Source organism: Mus caroli, unplaced genomic scaffold (assembly GCF_978045245.1).
Source record: "Mus caroli unplaced genomic scaffold, Mus_caroli_1 scaffold_5, whole genome shotgun sequence".
In the NCBI taxonomy this organism is placed as follows: domain Eukaryota; kingdom Metazoa; phylum Chordata; class Mammalia; order Rodentia; family Muridae; genus Mus; species Mus caroli.
The window spans coordinates 62,537,114-62,556,970 of record NW_028227260.1 but is presented as its reverse complement, the minus strand read 5'-3'; the positions used below and the strand labels follow the sequence as shown (position 1 = coordinate 62,556,970).

The following is a 19,857-nucleotide window of genomic DNA, read 5'->3' as shown; positions in this document are numbered from 1 at the left end:
GTCTCCTTCAGAACCTGGGGAGGTAGGGTGCTTTCATGTGCCCAGAGACCTTGCCATCCACCATGGAAAAGAATCTCACCAGGATTCAGAGTGGAGTAGTTAGCTTGTTGATAAAACAGAAAGACAAAATGTAGGGTCAGTGAGGTCAGTTAGCAGGGAAAGGTGCAGACCTCAAAATTTATGGCTTTTTTTTTGTGTGTGTGTGTGTGTGTGTGTGTGTGTGTGTGTATGTGTGTGTGTGTACTTAAAGGACAACCTTCTCAGTCTGTGTAAAGTCGCTTGTATGTATCCGATTTCAGACTGCACTACTGCTATTGGATAACCATGGGGGCTCTCAGCATTCCTGCAGTCCTTTGTGTCTTCCATGTCACGTGGCTCCTGTTACCCAGTTCTTTTTCCGTCCTCTGTTCTCTTAAAACTGTTTCCCTTTCCTGGACCTGTCTCTCCCCACTCCATGTATATGCTTATATAAAAAGCTGCGTAGGATAGAAAACACATGGTATTGTCTTTCTGAGTTACTTCACAAAATATAGTAACTTCCAGAGGTGCTTTGGCCAGTCAGTCACTCCTGGGTATCAGCCAGTGAGAGAGGTGGAAAGAAAAAACCAGGAGAGTGAAGAAGGGCTTCCATTTCTCATGTGCCCTTCAATTTCCTAACTAGTTGTCCTGCCTCAGACCGTCAGGCAAGCACTTTACCACTGAGCAGCGTCCTTAGCCCAAATGAGTGTCAGTAGAGATTTAAAGTTTTGTTTTTGTTTTAAAACAGTGCTGGAGATTGGATCCACGGCCTCTGGCCCGCATTTTACCACTGAGTTACCCTCCCAAAGCAGTCGAAATCACAGTGGCCCAGGATTGAAATGATCACTTAGATGCTTTGCAATCTTGATAAGACACTAAATCTTTGTCTATCAGTTACTTCATCTTTAATAACAGAACGTACTTAGGAATTTTATGAGCATTGTTAGTTAGCATGACACATGCTGTATATATTCGTCATTATGAATAATGTAACCACAGCAATTATATTGTACTTTTTTATTATAAAAGGGGGGGAGGCCTGGTCCTTTTTTAACTTCTGAGAGGTTTCGATTACTAAGTAAGGCCTTATGTAGACTTCCATTAAAGCAGAGGATTCCAAAAGGGGATGACATTTGCAAAGGTCTAGAAAAGGCGCCTGGGAATTCTACCGGGTAGGGGAGGCGCTTTTCCCAAGGCAGTCTGGAGCATGCGCTTTAGCAGCCCCGCTGGGCGCTGCACAAGTGGCCTCTGGCCTCGCACACATTTCACATACACCGGTAGGCGCCAACCGGCTCCGTTCTTTGGTGGCCCCTTCGCGCCACCTTCTACTCCTCCCCTAGTCAGGAAGTCCCCCCCCCCCCCCCCCGCAGCTCGCGTCGTGCAGGACGTGACAAATGGAAGTAGCACGTCTCACCAGTCTCGTGCAGATGGACAGCACCGCCGAGCAATGGAAGCGGGTAGGCCTTTGGGGCAGCGGCCAATAGCAGCTTTGCTCCTTCGCTTTCTGGGCGCAGAGGCTGGGAAGGGGTGGGTCCGGGGGCGGGCTCAGGGGCGGGCTTAGAGGCGGGGCCAGGGGCGGGGCGGGAGCCCAAAGGTCCTCCCGAAGCCCGGCATTCTGCACGCTTCAAAAGCGCACGTCTGCCGCACTGTTCTCCTCTTCCTCATCTCCGGGCCTCTCGACCTCACGGTGTTGCCAAAATGTCGCTTTCCAACAAGCTGACTTTGGACAAGCTGGACGTGAAGGGGAAGCGGGTCGTGATGAGGTAATTCCGTACTGCTGCCCTCAAGCCCTCGGGGCCACATTCTCTCTGGCCTTGGCAAGCACGCTTTCCCCATCACCTTAAGTTGCACTTATTTTTCAGCTGGGTCTTGGGGGTCCTGGTCTTGGAGGTTAAGGCTGTTCCTCTCATCCCATTGGGGCGGAGACTGTCTGAGTTTGCTTTTCTGCGTCCTAACTGCTTTTCTTCTAGCTTAAAACGACCAAATGTGTCCTTTAGGGAGTTGATCCTACTGATAAAGGGCTCAGATTCTCAGGACTCAATCTTTTCCCCATTTCTGAAGTGCGGTTTCGTCTCTTGTAGTGAGAATGGACCTAATACTTATCCTGCAAATCTCTAGGCCCCTGCTGAGGGACCTTGAAAGGTCATTTAGCTAGTTTCCCTTCCCCCAAGATTCTTGGACCATCCGTGACGAATCCGAAACCGCCCACGTTTCATTGGTCCTGGTACAAATGAGTTCTTTCCCAAAAGATGTTGCTCAAAATCCTCTCGAGTGGAGGTCCCTCTCCCCAAAGAATTGTGGGTGGGAGGGTGAGGCCCACTGGATGAAGCTCTGTACGGCTGGCTTATATAACAGGCCTCTGCTGCCCTACCTTGCGGTTGGACTCTTGGCCTTGGGGTTTGCATCAGGATTGTGACACATGCAGGGTGTGGCCGCCGGGAGTTGGAGGCCTGTAACCTCACTCTAGAAGTGGCTAGAGAAGCAGGATGTCAGAACTGAGGAAGGCTCCCACGCACGTGGCACATGGGTCCCTGGTCACTAACTTGGCTTCTCCCTTACCTGAAAGAATTACTAGGGTGTATGCATCGTCTGTATTTTTGCCTTTCATAATGTATACTTTTTTTTTTTTTTTTTTTTTTGCCAGGAGTCAAGGATGATGGTTAGATACATAAAAACTGATGGGCCTGGTTGTTCATGTAACAACTATAGGACCCAAGGATAGGAAGTCTTAAGGGCCATAGATGGTCGCAGTGACTGACTACTCTGCCTGCTTGACCTTCTTTGGAAGCGGATGATTGATTGGCAGTAATCCTGGTCCCTTTGAAGATTTGGGCCAGTTCAAGTGAGGGCATCCTTTAGATACTAACACATGTAAGGGAACAGAGGTTCTCTGGCCTCTGTACAGGCACATATTTTATCGTAGCCAATATTGGTAGGTGGCCTTCTCTTCCTGGGCTGATATCCAGAACCAACCCACTGTATTATGTTCGTGCAAAACACTTAATGTTACCCCAAATGGGATAGAATAATCAGGATGGAGTAGAAATCCCAGCCACCCTAATCATAGATAAAGGGCAGGTTCTAGCTAACTTTTCATTCTGTTCTAAGGACAAAAGATTCATCCTGTGAGGAAGACAGGCACTACTGGCTTGAGGCTGACCTTTCCAGATGCATGCAGCTGCTCAAAGACAAGACAGTGGGCCATTGTGCTGGTCACTTTTGTGGGATGGCAGTTTGGGACTTTATGCTATCTTCCACAGAGAAACTATTTTAAAGGAATTAACTCTGGTTGAGGGTGAGGCAGGAGGCAACAGTTCTCTTTTGCCCCAAATCAAGTTTCATTTAACCCAGGTTAACCTTTAAGCCTGAAAAAGACTGGCTGGCCTCCTTTGGCTGATGGAAAAGGGCACGGTGAAGGTTATTGAGGTCCAGAGAATGTAGCAGAGCCAGGACTAGGATTTGGGTCTCTTTAGCTCCTTGAACATGACTCAGGAACAGGTTGGGATAGACTTTATCTGTCGAGTTTGCAGTCCTTCTGTAATATGGTTACATTGTACTTGTTGGTTGGTATTTAGGCCACAGTGGTGAAGTTGCTTGGTTTCCAGATTAATGCATTTTGAATGGGGAGTTGCCTTGTAGGCTTCTCTGAGGAGTCTAGGCAGCCATGCCTGGGTGAGCTCAATACCTTTTTTGTTTCAGTGCCTTTTGTGGTAGTTGCTGGCAGTGCTTCAGAAATGGGGCGTCCTGGGCCCGTTCACTCACCTCCTTTCAGCTCTGTAGAAGGGTGCTCTTGTCTTTTGACTAGTCCCTTGCTTAAAATTGGCAAGGGAAGTTGATTTGTTGTTGGTAACTTTTATTAGTTTTCATTGTGTTGGGGAACACTAGCCACCTTGTGCTTGAGCACCCTACCACTGAGTCACCCCAGTTCCTTTTGGAGAAACTTTAAAATAAGCCAGAAACGCCAACAGGTTCCGCCTCACTCTAGTTGATTTTACAAGGCTCTGTGAGTACATTTCCTGCTGATTCTTGTCATGTCATTTCCTTTTTACCCATAGGTCCCTAGTCATCTTTTGCTTGCTGGCACTTCTCTTTCTTGTACGTTTTCTTCCCTCAACCTCACTGGTTTTCTTTTGGGACTTTTGAAGCAACAGCTCTGGTGGGAAGAGGAAAACGGAGAGCAGACACCATCATACTAGCAGACTTTAGCAATCAGTCCACGAGGCAGTGGTGGGCATGGTTTCTTCCCTTAGTTTTAGTTGAACAGGGCCTGGAATCCCGAGATTTCAACAAAGATGTGATAATTCTAATTTAATGTTCTCTATAGAAAGTTTTTGTTTTGTTTCTTTGCTTTGAAAAAGTTTTATTTTGGAGTAATTACGGAGTTGGAAAAGATTGCAAAGACTGCACAGAAACTCAGTTTTTCCCAGTATATACGTATATAGATGTATGTATGCTCAGTATATATGTATATATGTGTGTGTATACACCACGTTTCCCCTCCCCCTAAGTGAACAAGTGATGTGTGTAAGGAACGCTGTTCCTGCTTTGGAGTCTTCAGGAGAGAAGCTAAAGGCCGAGTTGTAAGTCTAGGAGAGAGTGAAGGTCAAAGGCAATCAAGAGGTCAGTGAGAACTAATCCAGTTTTCGTCGGTAAGCTGATGCCATCACAGCTTGGATAGAAGCCACAGATGGTTGGATAGTTTAGCCCAAAGGCATTCATTCCTTCTTGTAAGGTTCTGGGTGCAGGAAGCAGCACTATCCACCCTGTGCAGTTAACCCTTTTGTCCATTATCTTCTCTAGGAGGCTGCAAGAGGGGAACTCAGTCCTGGTAATGGGATATTGGATCTGCTGTGGTGTGCACTTTAAGGCTGGCAAGGGCCTGCTCAGGATATTTAAAGAGGGTGCCTTAAGTGCCTGAAACCAACTAGAGTGCATTTCTTTCTTTCTTTCTTTCTTTCTTTCTTTCTTTCTTTCTTTCTTTCATTTATTTATTTATTTATTTTTCGAGACAGGGTTTCTCTGTGTAGCCTTGGCTGTCCTGGAAGTCACTTTGTAGACCAGGCTGGCCTCGAACTCAGAAATCCACCTGCCTCTGCCTCCCAAGATTAAAGGTGCGCCACCACACCGGGCTTAGAGTGCATTTCTTTGTTCAGAGGTACACTGCCTTTTAATTTTAAATTGGAATCAAGAAGTATGTCCCTCAAGCTCCTTTGTGAGGTAGATTGGTGTTCAGGGTAGAGAGGAAGCCAGTGACCTGCAGGGTTTGTGGTCACTGCTGCAGACGGGAAAGACCAGTGAAAATGGGAAAGATGGAATTTCACAATCAAGAACAGTGGTAGTCTTGACCCCTCATTGCAGCCCCTTAGTGAATGGTACCAAAAGTAATGCTTTTATTATCATTCTTTCAAATAGCAGTTATAGTTTGGGGAATTAATGGCATATAATAGTAACTAACAGCAGTGTGATATTAGGTGGCACTTCTAAACCTTCTAAACCTTTTAACATTTATAAATGCTTAGCCAGATAGTATAATCATTTAAGAAAAAATAATGAAAAATGTCTTAGTATATACTTGATCTTAGTATTCATTCAGGAGATGAATGAAGGCAAGCTACATGGCAGAATGAATCTCTCAAAATCATGGCAGACACAACTTAGTAAAATCACCACCCTGTAGGAAAGAGTTCAGAATTGGTTCCTAATGGTAAAACAGGACTGGGGGTGTCATGCTCAGGTCCCTGGGTTCAATCCGCAGCACCACCACAAAAAAGAAAGGCAGTAATCTGTTAGGTTAAAAGGGACATCTTCATTGTATTAGCTTGTATTTTTTTGATCATATGCCTCCCACTTATCTATTGTCAGTGGGCCAAGGCACATCTCACTCATTTTTTCCCCCTCAGGTTTTTTGAAAGCCACTATTATCTTATATTGAAGTATTGTTTTGCCTATTCAAGCTCTAGTCAGGCATTCTCTAGGAAGAAGGAAATCGTCTTACTGTGTTTTTTTGTTTTTGTTTTTTTAAAATTTTTTTTCTTTGGGGAGTGTTATCCCAAGGAGCCAGAAGCAATATCAAGATAACTAGAATCAAGGGGCGTTACTTATTACCTGTTCCCCCCTCAGACTGCTACAGAGACCATCATACTAAACAGAATTCAGCTCAGGCCCTTGTGGAGTTGAGATGATAACTTGCTTTCTTCCACCCATGGGTCTTGGGGATAACACTCAGGTAGGTGGTCAGGCTCGCCAACAAGTGCCCGTGCCCTGAGTCATCTTGCCAGCCCTCTGTCTTTTAATGACTTCAATAAAATACTTAGGGACCAAGACATTGATCATGGCTATGAAACTGAAACCTTTTTCTTTTCTAGGGTGGACTTCAACGTTCCTATGAAGAACAACCAGATAACAAATAACCAAAGGTAAGATTCCTCTTAAACCTGGCTTGGGTTGCATTTGTTTGAGTATCTGGAGTACAAATTTCTTTCTTTCCACACTGGGAGTACAGCAGTTGAAGCCATGGTTTTGATTTACTAACCTGTCAGTGTGGGAGTTAATATTCTAAATTTATGAAAAATATATTGTATAAAAAACAGTCCTAAGCAGGGTGTGGTAGTGTATGCCTATTCCTTTAGTCCCAGCACTTGGGAGGCAGAGGTCTCATCTTGAGACCGAACAAAGAGTTCTAGGATAGCCAGGTCTGTAGAGACCCAAGGGAAAAAAAACCCAAAAATCAAAACAAAAAACCCACACAAACAAAACAAACAATCTCCTCTGCCGGTCCCCCCCCCCCCCGCCCCCAAATGTAGCTTGACATAATGGTGTATCCCTCTAATCCTAGTGCCTGGGAGTCTGGATTTAGGAGGCCCATGAGTTTTACGTTGAAAGTAGCCTGAGGTATTACAAAGCCAGTTTCAGGTCATCCTAGGCTATACAACGAGCCAAAACAAGTGAGGGGTCAATAGCATCAACACACATTGTATGGCATTTTTGAAGAATTAATAAAAAACCAGAAAATTCCAGACCTTCCCTGCCGCCCCCCAGGAAAAGACCCTCAGCTACCAACAGCCAAAACATCTCAAGAGAGTCCTTATTTTAAAAATTTTTAAGGAATTTGGAGTTTCTATTTTTTAAAAGACTATTGAAGTTAAATGTTAATTGTCTTATGAAACAAGCTATGTAAGAGAACTGTTAATATCAGTAAATTTTACCATTGCATGTAGTCTTGGTGATTGTTCTAAATAGCCCAGATAAAGTCTTTTTGTTGGTGGTGGTGGGGGAGTTTGGTTTGCTTGTGCCTCTAATTTGGGTACTAGGTTAAGAAGCAAAGTTTCTTTTTTGATTTTTGGTTTTTTATTGAGACAGGGTTTCTCTGTGTAGCCCTGGCTATCCTGGAACTCACTTTGTAGACCAGGCTGGCCTCAAACTCAGAAATTTTCCTGCCTCTGCCTCCCAAGTGCTGGGCTCAAAGGTGTGCGCCACCACTAAACGGGTAGAATTCCTTTGTAAAGATTTATTTGTGTGTGTGTGGGGGGGGGGTGGGGTGGGGGGGTGGGGGGGAGTGGTTGCCTGTGGAGGCCAGAAGAGGGCATTGGATACACTGGAGGTGAAGTTATGGTGGCTGTAAGCCAGTTGATGGCTGCTGGAAACTGAGCAGCCCTCTAGAATAGCTGCAATCCTTAACTACTGTGTACTCTCCAGTGCCCCTGCAGAAATGGAATTTTTATATAATAACACTGTTGAGAAAATTTATAAGACTTTACTTCAGAACATTATTCTGAGACATTGTTTCACTTTATGCTGGGCTTGACCTGCGGACCTTCTTGCTTAGACCTTCCAAGTGTTGGTTTACAAGTGTATTCTACAAAGCCTAGCTTTTTATTTTAAATTAAAACATTTTTAAAGATTTATGTGGGTATAGATGTTATGTTTTGTTACTGAATGGTACCTTGTTTTCTGTATTCATCTGCTGCTGGGCAGTGAGGTAGACTATTTTAGCCATTGTGAACAATTCTATAATAAACTTTTGCATAGAGATATCTTTTTGTATATTAATTTCACTTCCTTTGGGTACCAAATGACTCTGGTCACAACGGTACCTTCTACCTAGCAACTACTCATTTCAGAATGAGGGAGCAGGTGTTGAGTGTGCATTACCTTGCTTATACAGCGTGTAAGAATCAGTGAACAGCTGTTGTCAGAGCACTGAGGGGACACTTTAAAAGCTGAGGCCATTTGTTTACAGGCATGGCCTCATGTGTCTGAGGCTGGCCTCAAATTTGCTGTTACTTACTAGGATGACCTTGAACTTCGGAGTCTCTCTCTCCTCTACCTCCCAAGTGCTGGGATCACAGATGTACATCACCATGTGCAGTTTGTGTGGTGCTGATGATAGTCCCAGGGCTTTGTGCATGCCGGGGAAGTGCTTTACCAACTAAGGTGCGCCCCCAGCCCCTGAACCAGTTAACCCAGGCAGGTGCTGCCATAGACAGCAGCTTCAGGCTTGCTAAGTTGTTTTCTGCATGAGGAACAGGTCCATAATGAGACTTTGTAAGGGCAGGTAGCAGCTTTGTATCGTGTTTGTCTTCTGAACGCATCGGAATTCTGCAGCTGTCAGACCCGAGGAACCTTGGAGGAGAAAGGGAGATTTATTTTGTGAAGTCATGAGTTCAAATAGTTCCCACTAATTCCTCGAATAACATTGGTCTGCCTTCTGTCTTCTCTTGGTTATAGGATCAAGGCTGCTGTTCCAAGCATCAAATTCTGCTTGGACAATGGAGCAAAGTCGGTTGTCCTTATGAGCCACCTGGGCCGGCCTGATGGTGTTCCCATGCCTGACAAGTACTCCTTAGAGCCAGTTGCTGCTGAACTCAAATCTCTGCTGGGCAAGTGAGTTACAGGGCTGTGGTGCTGGCGAGCTGGGAGGTAAGGTAGTCAGCAGGCTGCCTGCCACTGGGTCTCAGCTTTCAGGCCACTCCAGTCTCTCCATCTCTTGCTCCCCCATCCCCTAGGGATGTTCTGTTCTTGAAGGATTGTGTGGGCCCAGAAGTCGAGAATGCCTGTGCCAACCCAGCTGCTGGGACTGTCATCCTGCTGGAAAACCTCCGCTTTCATGTAGAGGAAGAAGGGAAGGGAAAAGATGCTTCTGGGAACAAGGTAGGACCTGTGATTTTGATATTATTGGGCCATCGGGCCTCAAATTGCATGAGGCCATGATGAAAGAATAGGGGAAACTTCCCAAACTTTTTTTTGTTGTTTTTTCAAGACAGGGTTTCTCTGTGTAGCCCTGGCTGTCCTGGAACTCACTCTGTAGACTAGGCTGGCCTTGAACTCAGAAATCCGCCTGCCTCTGCCTCCCAACTGCTGGGACTAGAGGCATGTGCCACCACACTTGGCCCAAACTTTTTTTTTAAATTGAAGTGTAACATACATGTAAAAATGTATAGATGGGCGGGTCCGTGGATGTGACTCGGTGGTAGTGGACAATGCCCTGGGTACAAACAATTGTATAAAGGCACAGCATGATGTTTCTGAATTACCAAGGAGTATACAAGCTGCATAATCTGTCATGGAATGGAATATGAGCAGCAGTGCAGATGGTCTCTTTCTGTTCATGTTTGAAATACCTTTGAAAACATACAAGAATTCTATTGGATAATTAATGAGTCTTGAGTGAAGGTAATGGCAATAGTGAGATTACTTTAAGGAATTTCGTTTCTTTTGAGTTGGGTAGGTGTGGTTTGAGATACGTTCTCATGTAGCTCCTGTGCTGTGGAGCTCAGGCTGGTCTGAAATTTGTAGCCTAGGATGACCTTGAACTCCTGGTCTTTGAGGCATGTCCTCACACACCTGGCTAAAGGCATTTTTTTTAAATGAAATGTAATGTTTTCATTAACATATGTAGGTATGGGTGTCATCCTCATTTGCTAAAGAAAGGGGCTTTGGTTTCAGAAAGGCAGTCATTTTGCTGAAGTCACTGTTGCTTTATAGGTTCATGAAAGTCCATTAGATCTGTACGCTTTTCCTACAAAGATCCACATAGTAAATGTTGTTGACTTTGTGGGTCATGTAGTTAATTGTGCAGAGTTTGAATCTACTCCCCTGCCATTATCCTAGAAAGGCTGTTATAGACAATCCACTAGACTGGCTCCTAGACCTGACAGCAGAATTCAACTACCAAAAGTGTTCAAGCCGCTTTTTTGGGCACGGTATTGGATTTACCCTTTGGTTAGAAGGGGCACGAATGTCACTTCCTAGTATTTTCTCTTTGGCTCTTCAATGATGTGAGAACAAGATTCTCTGCGGCATCAGTTCCCCTTTGACCTCTGACATTTCTTAAGGCATCTGGAGTGCTTGCTTTCAAGCAGTTTCTTTTCTTAGCAGCACAGGCCCTGAGCTTGGCCCTACCCTGCTTTGGTGTGCTTGCTACAGTACTACTAGTTAAATGCTGACCTAAAATTTGCTGCCCTTTTAAACTGAAACTCAAGACTCAAAAGCTCTAGTGCTTAGAAATGGCAGGAGCAACTGGAAAGTTGATGCAGAGTGTTTTTATTCAGGAATCAATGAACTGACTTAGTTAGGTCAGTTGCTATTCAGAGTCTAATAATGGCTTAGAATGCCTGAAAGTTCAAACTGGACACAAACATAAGACAGTTCAATTTTATTTTTATGATGTGTATGTATATGTGTGTACAGGTGCACAAACAGGGCCACAAGTGCCAGGCAGTTAGTTGTGAGCTCCAGTATGTGTTGTGGAGGAGCAGCAAGTGCCACTGGGCCATCTGTCCACCCTCATAATGGAATGTTATCCAGTGTGTCTACATTGTTATTTTTAGAATTAACATTGCCTTCCTTGTACCCACTGTCAGGTCAAAAAATGGGAAGTGTCTCGATTGTTAGTTTCTATGGCATCTTTTTCCATGAAAAGCTTTCAATTTCTTATTTCCCCTCAAACATTTTTGTTTTGAAAAATTTATTGTGTATGTGTGTGTGCATATATGTGTGTATAGTTTTCAGGGAGAGGCAGAGGGGATAAGAAATGACCAAATGATTGACCCTCTTGCTAGTTGTGAAACTAGCAAGTTTCCTTGCTAGTTTCCTATTCTTGGTGGTCTGAAATGCTTTTGGTGTTTTTTGGAGTCATCGACATTTTCTATATTAGATTTTTCTTTTTAAACTTTTCTCTGCAGGTTAAAGCTGAGCCAGCCAAAATTGATGCTTTCCGAGCCTCACTGTCCAAACTAGGAGATGTCTATGTCAATGATGCTTTTGGGACTGCACACCGAGCCCATAGGTACCAAAAAGAACCTTGTCAGTACTAGGCAGAGCACAATGATCTTAGGCACCTGAGACATTCAAATTCTGGACTGTTTTTAGAGATTACAATCTTCTATTGTATTGATTGTGATTTAGACACTCAAAATCAAAAGCATTTTGAGCTGGAGGGTTCCTCTTCGAGGGAACTCTAGGTTGTCTTAGGTTGACAATAAGAACCAAGAGATATTTTTAACTTCTCTCTCTACTTGGTGCTATATGACTCTTGTTAAATATCCTGTTTCAAAGTGGAAATACAGATAAAAAATTGGGAGTACTAAATAACGCTTTTCTTTTATAGCTTCAGGAACAGGCTTCTCTAACTTTGGATGCCTTTTGTAGAATTTTCTTACCTTTGGAAACATACTATCAAAACATGTTCTCATCAACTGGCTGATTATATTCTGTGATTAACCTTCGGCCTATTGAAAACTATTAACTGAGCATGTTCTTCCTTCCTATTGTGTTTTGCCTGCATGTTTCTCTGCACCATGTATATGCAGTGCCCTCAGAGGCCAGAAGAGGGCGTTTGTTTCCCTGGGACTGGAGTTACAGAGGCTTTTGAGCTGTACTTTGGGGATTGGGTTCGGAATCCAGGTTCTCTCCAAGAACAGCGAATGATCTTAACTCCTGAGCCATCTTTCCAACCCTTTTCCTGGGTATCTTCCACGTCAGTTCATTGCTTTTTTTGCCCTTGATTATAAACTATTAGTCAGAAAAGTTATGGAAGATGTAAGTGGCTTTATTGCAATATAGGGATGAAACCAGTCTCTTAGTATCTTAGAAGTGATGAAAGCAGTTTAGTGGTATGGAACTGACTTCTAGGTGGGGACATGGTACAATTTGACTAGATTTTGAATACATTTTTCTTTTTTTTCCCTAGCTCCATGGTGGGTGTGAATCTGCCACAGAAGGCTGGTGGATTTTTGATGAAGAAGGAGCTGAACTACTTTGCCAAGGCTTTGGAGAGTCCAGAGCGACCCTTCCTGGCTATCTTGGGAGGGTATGAAAGAACACTTTTGGATCATACTTTAAATAGTGTTGGCCTGGTAGTGGTTATAACATTGGGTAACTGAGGACAGTTTAATAAAGGGACAGTTTACAGAGGTCAGGTCAGGGATGCAGGGCTGATCATCTGGTAGAGGAACTTGGACTGCTTGGACGAGCAAGCTGCATTTTACTTGGCATAGCTGTTAGGCAGCAGCCTCTTTCTGCTTAGAGAACCATGACCCTTCAATGGACTGTTCCCCCACCCTCCATGACTAATGCATACTCTGTATTTCCTCATGAAAACTTGACTCTAGAATTGTCAGCTTCACATAACATAGTTGCTCTCTAGACTTCATGAGCTCTGTTTCAGGGTCCTTAGAGAAACCAAGATGCTTATAGGGTTTTGTGTTGTCTTAAAATCCTGAAAACTGCCAGGCGTGGTGGCGCATGCCTTTAATCCCAGCACTGGGGAGGCAGAGACAGGTGGATTTCTGAGTTCGAGGCCAGCCTGGTCTACAGAGTGAGTTCCAGGACAGCCAGGACTATACAGAGAAACCCTGTTTCGAAAAACCAAAAAAAAAAAAAAATCCTGAAAACTTTGAACCTTTTCTTTTTATGTAATTTTATTTAATGTATGAGCGCTTTGTTGCATATACATCTGCCTGCCTGAAGAGGGCATCAGGTCCCCTATAGATGGTTTTGAGCCACCATGTGGTTGCTGGGGATTGAACTCATGACCTGGAAGAGCAGCCAGTGTTCTTAACCTCTAAGCCATCCCACCAGCCCCATGAAACTTTTTTTTTTAAATATCTTTTTTTTCTACTTTATTTTTTATTGGATATTTTCTTTATTTGAACCTTGTTTTTTTTTTTTTTTTTTTTTTGTTTGTTTGTTTTGTTTTGTTTTTTCGAGGCATGGTTTCTCTGTGTAGCCCTGGCTGTCCTGGAAGTCACTTTGTAGACCAGGCTGGCCTCGATCTCAGAAATCCGCCTGCCTCTGCCTCCCGAGTGCTGGGATTAAAGGCGTGCACCACCACTGCCCGGCTGAACATTTTTTAATGAGTTAAAAGCATCAGACTCTGGTCTTTGGCTTCTTCACATTAACATTTGAGCTATCTGGGTTTGTTCTGAATGAAGATCTGTAATATGGGAGTGAATGCCCCTGCTGGTGCTATTGAGGTTTCAGAATAAGCCTGAAATACAGCAGTCTTCCTTCAAGAACAGGGGATATGTTGGAAGATTTCTGAACACTTAAAGCTAAGGATAGTGTGAACCCTGATCTATAGGCAGTAGGCAGGGAGGCACACTGGGCCTAGTATGGAATTTGGAAACCTTAAAGCCCACTCCTAGTGAGTGACATTCCTTCCAACAAGGCCACACCTCCTCATCCTTTCCAGACAGTTCAACTGGGGACTAAGCATGCAAATAGGAGTCTATGGAGACTTTTCATTTACACCCTCAGTTACTAATCTGGCAATCTGGGCCTTGTGAATTTTGGATGGGAGCATGGTTGTTTAGATAGGGAAGTTTTGCTTTTCTGTTTATGGTGCTGAGAATAAACCCAGGGCTTTACACATAGATCAACGCACAGAGGGTTGGAGAAAGTGGGAAACTTTAGGCAGTACTTTTGTTGCTTTCCTACTGTGGCTTTGAGTATTAGCACTACACTCATCAGTTGTGCTGTCCTTGATGATCCTTGCTTTTTCTTCTAGAGCTAAAGTTGCAGACAAGATCCAGCTGATCAATAATATGCTAGACAAAGTCAATGAGATGATCATTGGTGGTGGAATGGCCTTTACCTTTCTTAAGGTGCTCAACAACATGGAGGTAGGGAGCCAATGGCAAGTGGCTGTGAAATGGTTTGCTAAGCAGCAGTTTATGTAAACTGCATGTGAATCCTACAGACATTTCAATCTGTGAAGTTGCTTTTGTCCCTGTATTTATAGCTGTGGTTGTGACCCCTGGGTGGGTTAAAAATTGACCCTTTCACAGTGGCTGCATATCAGATAATCTGCACATCACATATTTACACTACAATTCACGACAGAAGCAGAATTAGAGTTATGAAGTAGCCAAGAAAAGAATATAAAAGGGTCCCAGCATTAGGAAGGTTCAAACTCATAGCTTTATAGTGTGTTCCGCTCCTGTCTGTTTTATGAGTCAGTTCCGTTCTTAGTATAGGGGCTGATCTTCATCTCCTTGACTTTCTTGTGTAGATTGGCACATCTCTGTATGATGAAGAAGGAGCCAAGATTGTCAAAGGTCTCATGTCCAAAGCTGAGAAAAATGGTGTGAAGATTACCTTGCCTGTTGACTTTGTCACTGCTGACAAATTTGATGAAAATGCCAAGACTGGCCAAGCTACTTTGGCCTCCGGTATACCTGCTGGCTGGATGGTGAGTCAGCTGGTTGTTTGCTTATGTAAGGGATCAGAAATTTTTGGCATCATTCATTCATCCATTCATTCATCTAGCAGATTTTTTTTTTTTTTGTGGCATTGGAGGTCCATCTGTATGTCTCATAGATGTTAAGAAATGAGCTACCCCTGAGTTCTTCCCTCCAATAATCTCCATGGGAACTGTTAAAGAACACTGCAAATGATGCAGTGAGGACCTGAGGGCAAATCCCTGGGTAAAAGCAGTGCTAGCACATTGTCGCTGTTTTCATTAATAAGAGGGCAAACCCACTTGATTCTTTTCCTATGCGTGTTTTAGCACTATGTGCTACAGGTAGTATTATGTACTTTTTTTTTCTTCTTTGAGACAGGTACTATGTACTTTCATGGTTTGAACTGTTCTGGATTACAGTGCTAATAGCTACAAGCCATTGTAAGCAAACATTCAGGTCGGTGAGATGGCTCAGTGGGTAAAAGTGCTTGCTACACAAGCCTGATGGTCCTGAGCTATATCTGTGGGATCTGCACTGGAAGGAAACAGTTCTAAAATTGTTCTGACTTCTACATGACATGTGCGTGGTCCCACAATAACAATCATCATAAGAGATAAAAATTAAAAACTTTCACAAAACATAGATAATCAAAGTGGCTGGGCAGTGGTGGTGCTTGCCTTTAATCACAACACTCAGGAGGCAGAGGCAGGAAGATTTTTGAGTTTGAGGCCACCTATCTAAAGGACAGCCAGGGCAACAAGACATGGACCCTATCTTAAAAATACAAACCAAAAAAGGTAATGAAATTGAACTTAATTGTAAGGAATGTATGAAATATATGTACATGAAAGGTTTGTAATTGGCTATAGTTTGGTACCAAATACCTTCTCTTCTTTCATTTTCATGATGGTCTTCATCTTTTGTATAGCCTAGGTGTACCTTGAACTTAGGATATTAAGTTTAGTAATTACTGGTGTGCCACTACACCTTTAGTTTGATAGCTGCATAAAGTCATCATGTTGATCGATAGTTGCTTATCATTTCTCAAAGTGTGGTCCTCAAGTATCATTTTGGGAAATTGTTTTTAAAAGGCAAATTTGGGGTCTGGAGCGATGGCTTAGCAGTTAGGAGAGTTAGGTTCCTACTTACCCACATTGGGTGACTCACAGCTACTTATCTCCAGTTTCGGGGGACCAATGCCCTTGCTGGCCTCTGTAGGACACCATATACACACACACAAATAAAAATAAATCATATAGACCAGGCAGGGTGGCACTCACACTATTGTACTTGGGGACAAGGGCCAGCAGGTCTGAATTTGAGGCTGGCTTGGTCTATATAGCAAATTTCAGGCCAGTCAAAGTTCATAGTAAGAGCCTGTCTCAAAAAAAAAAAAAAGGCAATAGGAATGGGATCCAACACATGTTTGAGCATGGCTTCCTGGAGATCCCATACATGCAAGGTTGAACACAGCTGATCGGGTTCAGTGTTTCTCAGTCTCTATTGGAATCTTAAGGAGTTCTAGCTGTGACAAGGCTATTTTTATATTGTGACACATATAGTACCACCAGTTACAGTGTGCCACTTGTTTGTGCACACCCCAAGGTGTGACGGTCTAAAATGTCCTCAGACATTGGCACAGACTCTCTGATAGGCAGAATCACTCTGGGTTGAGAACCACTGATGTGGGTCTTTACTATTATAGTGCCAGTAAGAATGTCTTTAATTAAGCAACATGAGGTTTTTCCCATACTTGATATCTTCCATAAAATTGAATGTTTTTATCAAAGGCCATATACATATAAGTTAAAGGGAGCTAAAGGGTACATTTTGATTCTGGTAGGAACTTTGTTTTACAAGGCAGGGTTTCTCTGTAGCCTTGGCTGTCCTGGAACGCACTTTATAGACAAGTTGGTTTTGGACTCAACAGAGATCTGCTTGCCTCTGCCTCCCAAATGCTGGGATTAAGGGCATATCACTACTTACTGTCTGGTCCTAGAAGAAACTCTTGATCAGCATTACATTATGGTCTTGGTGGAGGTGATAGTTGTTTCTGGTAAGTTTTCTTGACTTTTATCCTCTTTTGAATTCTACCCTCCAGGGCTTGGACTGTGGTACTGAGAGTAGCAAGAAATATGCCGAGGCCGTGGCCCGAGCTAAGCAGATTGTTTGGAATGGTCCTGTTGGGGTATTTGAATGGGAAGCCTTTGCCAGGGGAACCAAGTCACTCATGGATGAGGTGGTGAAAGCCACTTCTAGGGGTTGCATCACCATCATAGGTAAGGGCTCCTGTGCTAAACATGTGGCAGAATTATGTTCAGGGGAAAGGCACATGGGGAATGGTTAACATTTTCTGGGTCTCTAGATTCTGATAGGTCATAGATGTGTCATTCATAGGGGGTCTTCTTGATGGGAGGAGTTCATTAGCTCCAGTTTTGGGTTGGGAACCACAGTTAGTTTTGGTGCCAAAACATTTTCCCCTCTGTTCTTCATTTATCAGGTGGTGGAGACACTGCCACTTGCTGTGCCAAATGGAACACAGAGGATAAAGTCAGCCATGTGAGCACTGGGGGCGGTGCCAGTCTAGAGCTTCTGGAAGGTAAGCTTGGTCTCTGTTTTGGCTTCTTTGAAGGCAGGGTGAAGACTGCATTCTGAGAAGTGGGGCAAAGAGTAGAGAACTTTAACTTTTGGACAGTGCTGTCACTAGCAATCACATTAACTAGGGTAGCACAAGTAAAGCCGCGTGGTGGGAGGAGGGGTAGGTAGGAACACATTTTAGTTGACCTGGGACCTGGAATGCCAGATAACATAACTTCTGCCATATAACCTAATAAAGAGCTGGTAGATGTAGCTTAGGGGATCTTATAGTAATGCTGTCTCTGTGTGTGCTTTCTCAAAAACAGGTAAAGTCCTTCCTGGGGTGGATGCTCTCAGCAATGTTTAGTATTTTCTTTCCTGCCTTTGGTTCCTGTGCACAGCCCCTAAGTCAACCTAGTGTTTTCCGCATCTCCATTTGGTGTTAGCGCAAGATTCAGCTAGTGGCTGAGATGCGGCACCAGGAACCCTTAAACAGTTGCACAGCATCTCAGCTCGTCTTTACTGCATCAGGATTTGTCTGCGTTCTTCAAGATCCCATTTAAATTCCTTAGTGACTAAAACCATTGTGCATTGTAGAGGGCGTCTATTTATATTCTGCCTGAGAAAGGAAGTGAGCTGTAAAGGCTGAGCTCTCTCTCTCTGACGTATGTAGCCTCTGGTTAGCTTCGTCACTCACTGTTCATGACTCAGCATGGCAATCTGATGAAATCCCAGCTGTAAGTCTGCAGAAGTTGATGATCTATTAAACAATAAAGATGTCCACTGAAATGGAAGTTTTTCCTGTCATACTTTGTTAAGAAGGGTGAGAACAGCAGAGTACCTACATTCTGAATGGAAGGATTGGAGCTGCGGGGGTGGGGGTGGGGTGGGGTGGGATTAGATAAATGCCTACTCTTTACTGAAGGCTCTTTACTATTGCTTTATGATAATGTTTCGTAATTGGATATCATAATTTAAACAAGCAAAACCAAATTAAGGGGCAGCTCATTCCTCCCACTCATGATCTATAGATCTTTCATGGGATCATTTTTTTTTTCTCTTGATTCCCACTTCGTGGTTCTAAGTACTGTGGTTTCCAAATGTGTCAGTTTCATAGCCTGAAGAATGAGATCAGTAGCGTCTTCCACATACACTTCATTCTCAGTATTGTTTTGCCAAGTTCTAATTCAATCAGAAGCTTAGATTATAAAGAGCCTGGCCTGGTGTTTGCTTATAATCTCATCCCTGGGTAGTGTGGACGAGAGAACTTCATTCTTGCCTACATAGTGAGTTTGGCCAGTGTGGTCTGAGACACTCTCTCTAGCCCTAGGGTTTTGTTTGTTTGTTTGTTTGTTTGTTTTTTATTATATGTAAGTACACTGTAGCTGTCTTCCGACACACCAGAAGAGGGCATCAGAACTCATTATGGGGTAGTTGTGAGCCACCATGTGGTTGCCGGGATTTGACCTTCAGAAGATCAGTCAGTGTGCTTTTTAACCGCTGAGCCACCTCTCTAGCCCTGAGCCCTAAGGTTAAAGCTAGGATTATAAGTACCATTTTTTACGTGTGTAATATGCTGTATTTTTGTCATTTTATTATTCCTTTTTTCTTTGCTGGGCATGGTGTAACACATAGTTCAATACTGACCAAGGCTACCAAGTGAGACCTGTCTAAAACCAGAAAAATAAAACAGTAATTTCCCAGTTATTTTATGCTACTGATTAATTCCAACACCCACTAAAAGTATGACCATTACAGTATATGTGAACACATCAGATAGTTTGTTTTTAAAGTGTAGAAATCTGCTGGAATCCTTGGTGCCTCTGTTCCACTTCTTGGCTGCCCTACATTGGGTAGGTGTTGCAGGGGTTTTCACCTTGGAAACCCTTGATTCCCTTTCTGTTTACTCTGCCAGGAGTTACTGTGTAGCCCAGGCTGGCAAGGATGGGCTTCCAGATTTCATTTTTTTTAATTGGATATTTTACTTACATTTCAAATGTAATCACCCTTTACCAAGTTTCCCCTCTGCAAAATCCCTATCCCATCATCCCTTACCCTGCTTCTATAAGGGTGCTCCCCCACTCACCTACCCACTCCTCACCATCCTAGCATTCCTCTACACTGGTTCATCAAGCCTTCAGGACCAAGGGCCTCCCCTCCCATTGATGCTAGTGAGATGTACAGAGGGTCAGGAAATAGAACAGAGGTGTATAGCAGTGGGGGATAGGGAACTGGGGGTAGCAACCAGAAAGTCCCAGATGCCCGGAAAGTCTCCCAGGACCCAATGGGGGTGAGATTAGCTGAAATACTCCACAAAGGGGAGGGAAAACCTGTTGAGACCATATCCAGAGGTTAGGCATGGCCCCCTGCTTGAGGGATAGGGTCACCCACCCATCTCCAAAATTTTAACCCAGAATGGCTCCTGTGTAAAGGAATTAAATACAGGGACAAAGAGTGGAGCAGAGACTGCCCCACCTGGGGAATCCATCCCATATATAGACACTATCGCTGATGCCAAGAAGTGCTTGCTGACAGTGATAACAGCTGTCTCCTGAAAAGCTCTGCCAGAGCCTGACCA

General features: G+C 43.7%; 1 protein-coding gene across 1 annotated transcript; it reads left to right on the top strand.

The window, feature by feature from the left end:
• Window positions 1-1,603: 1,603 nt before the first annotated feature.
• On the top strand, window positions 1,604-18,073 carry Pgk1 (phosphoglycerate kinase 1). The gene is made up of 11 exons (XM_085838052.1): window positions 1,604-1,781; window positions 6,384-6,434; window positions 8,746-8,901; window positions 9,024-9,168; window positions 11,202-11,305; window positions 12,209-12,328; window positions 14,027-14,141; window positions 14,531-14,710; window positions 16,804-16,981; window positions 17,203-17,301; window positions 17,606-18,073. The coding sequence occupies exons 1-11, from the start codon at window positions 1,717-1,719 to the stop codon at window positions 17,644-17,646; spliced, it is 1,254 nt and encodes a 417-aa protein (XP_085694178.1). The 5' UTR covers window positions 1,604-1,716; the 3' UTR covers window positions 17,647-18,073.
• The last annotated feature ends 1,784 nt before the right edge of the window (window positions 18,074-19,857 follow it).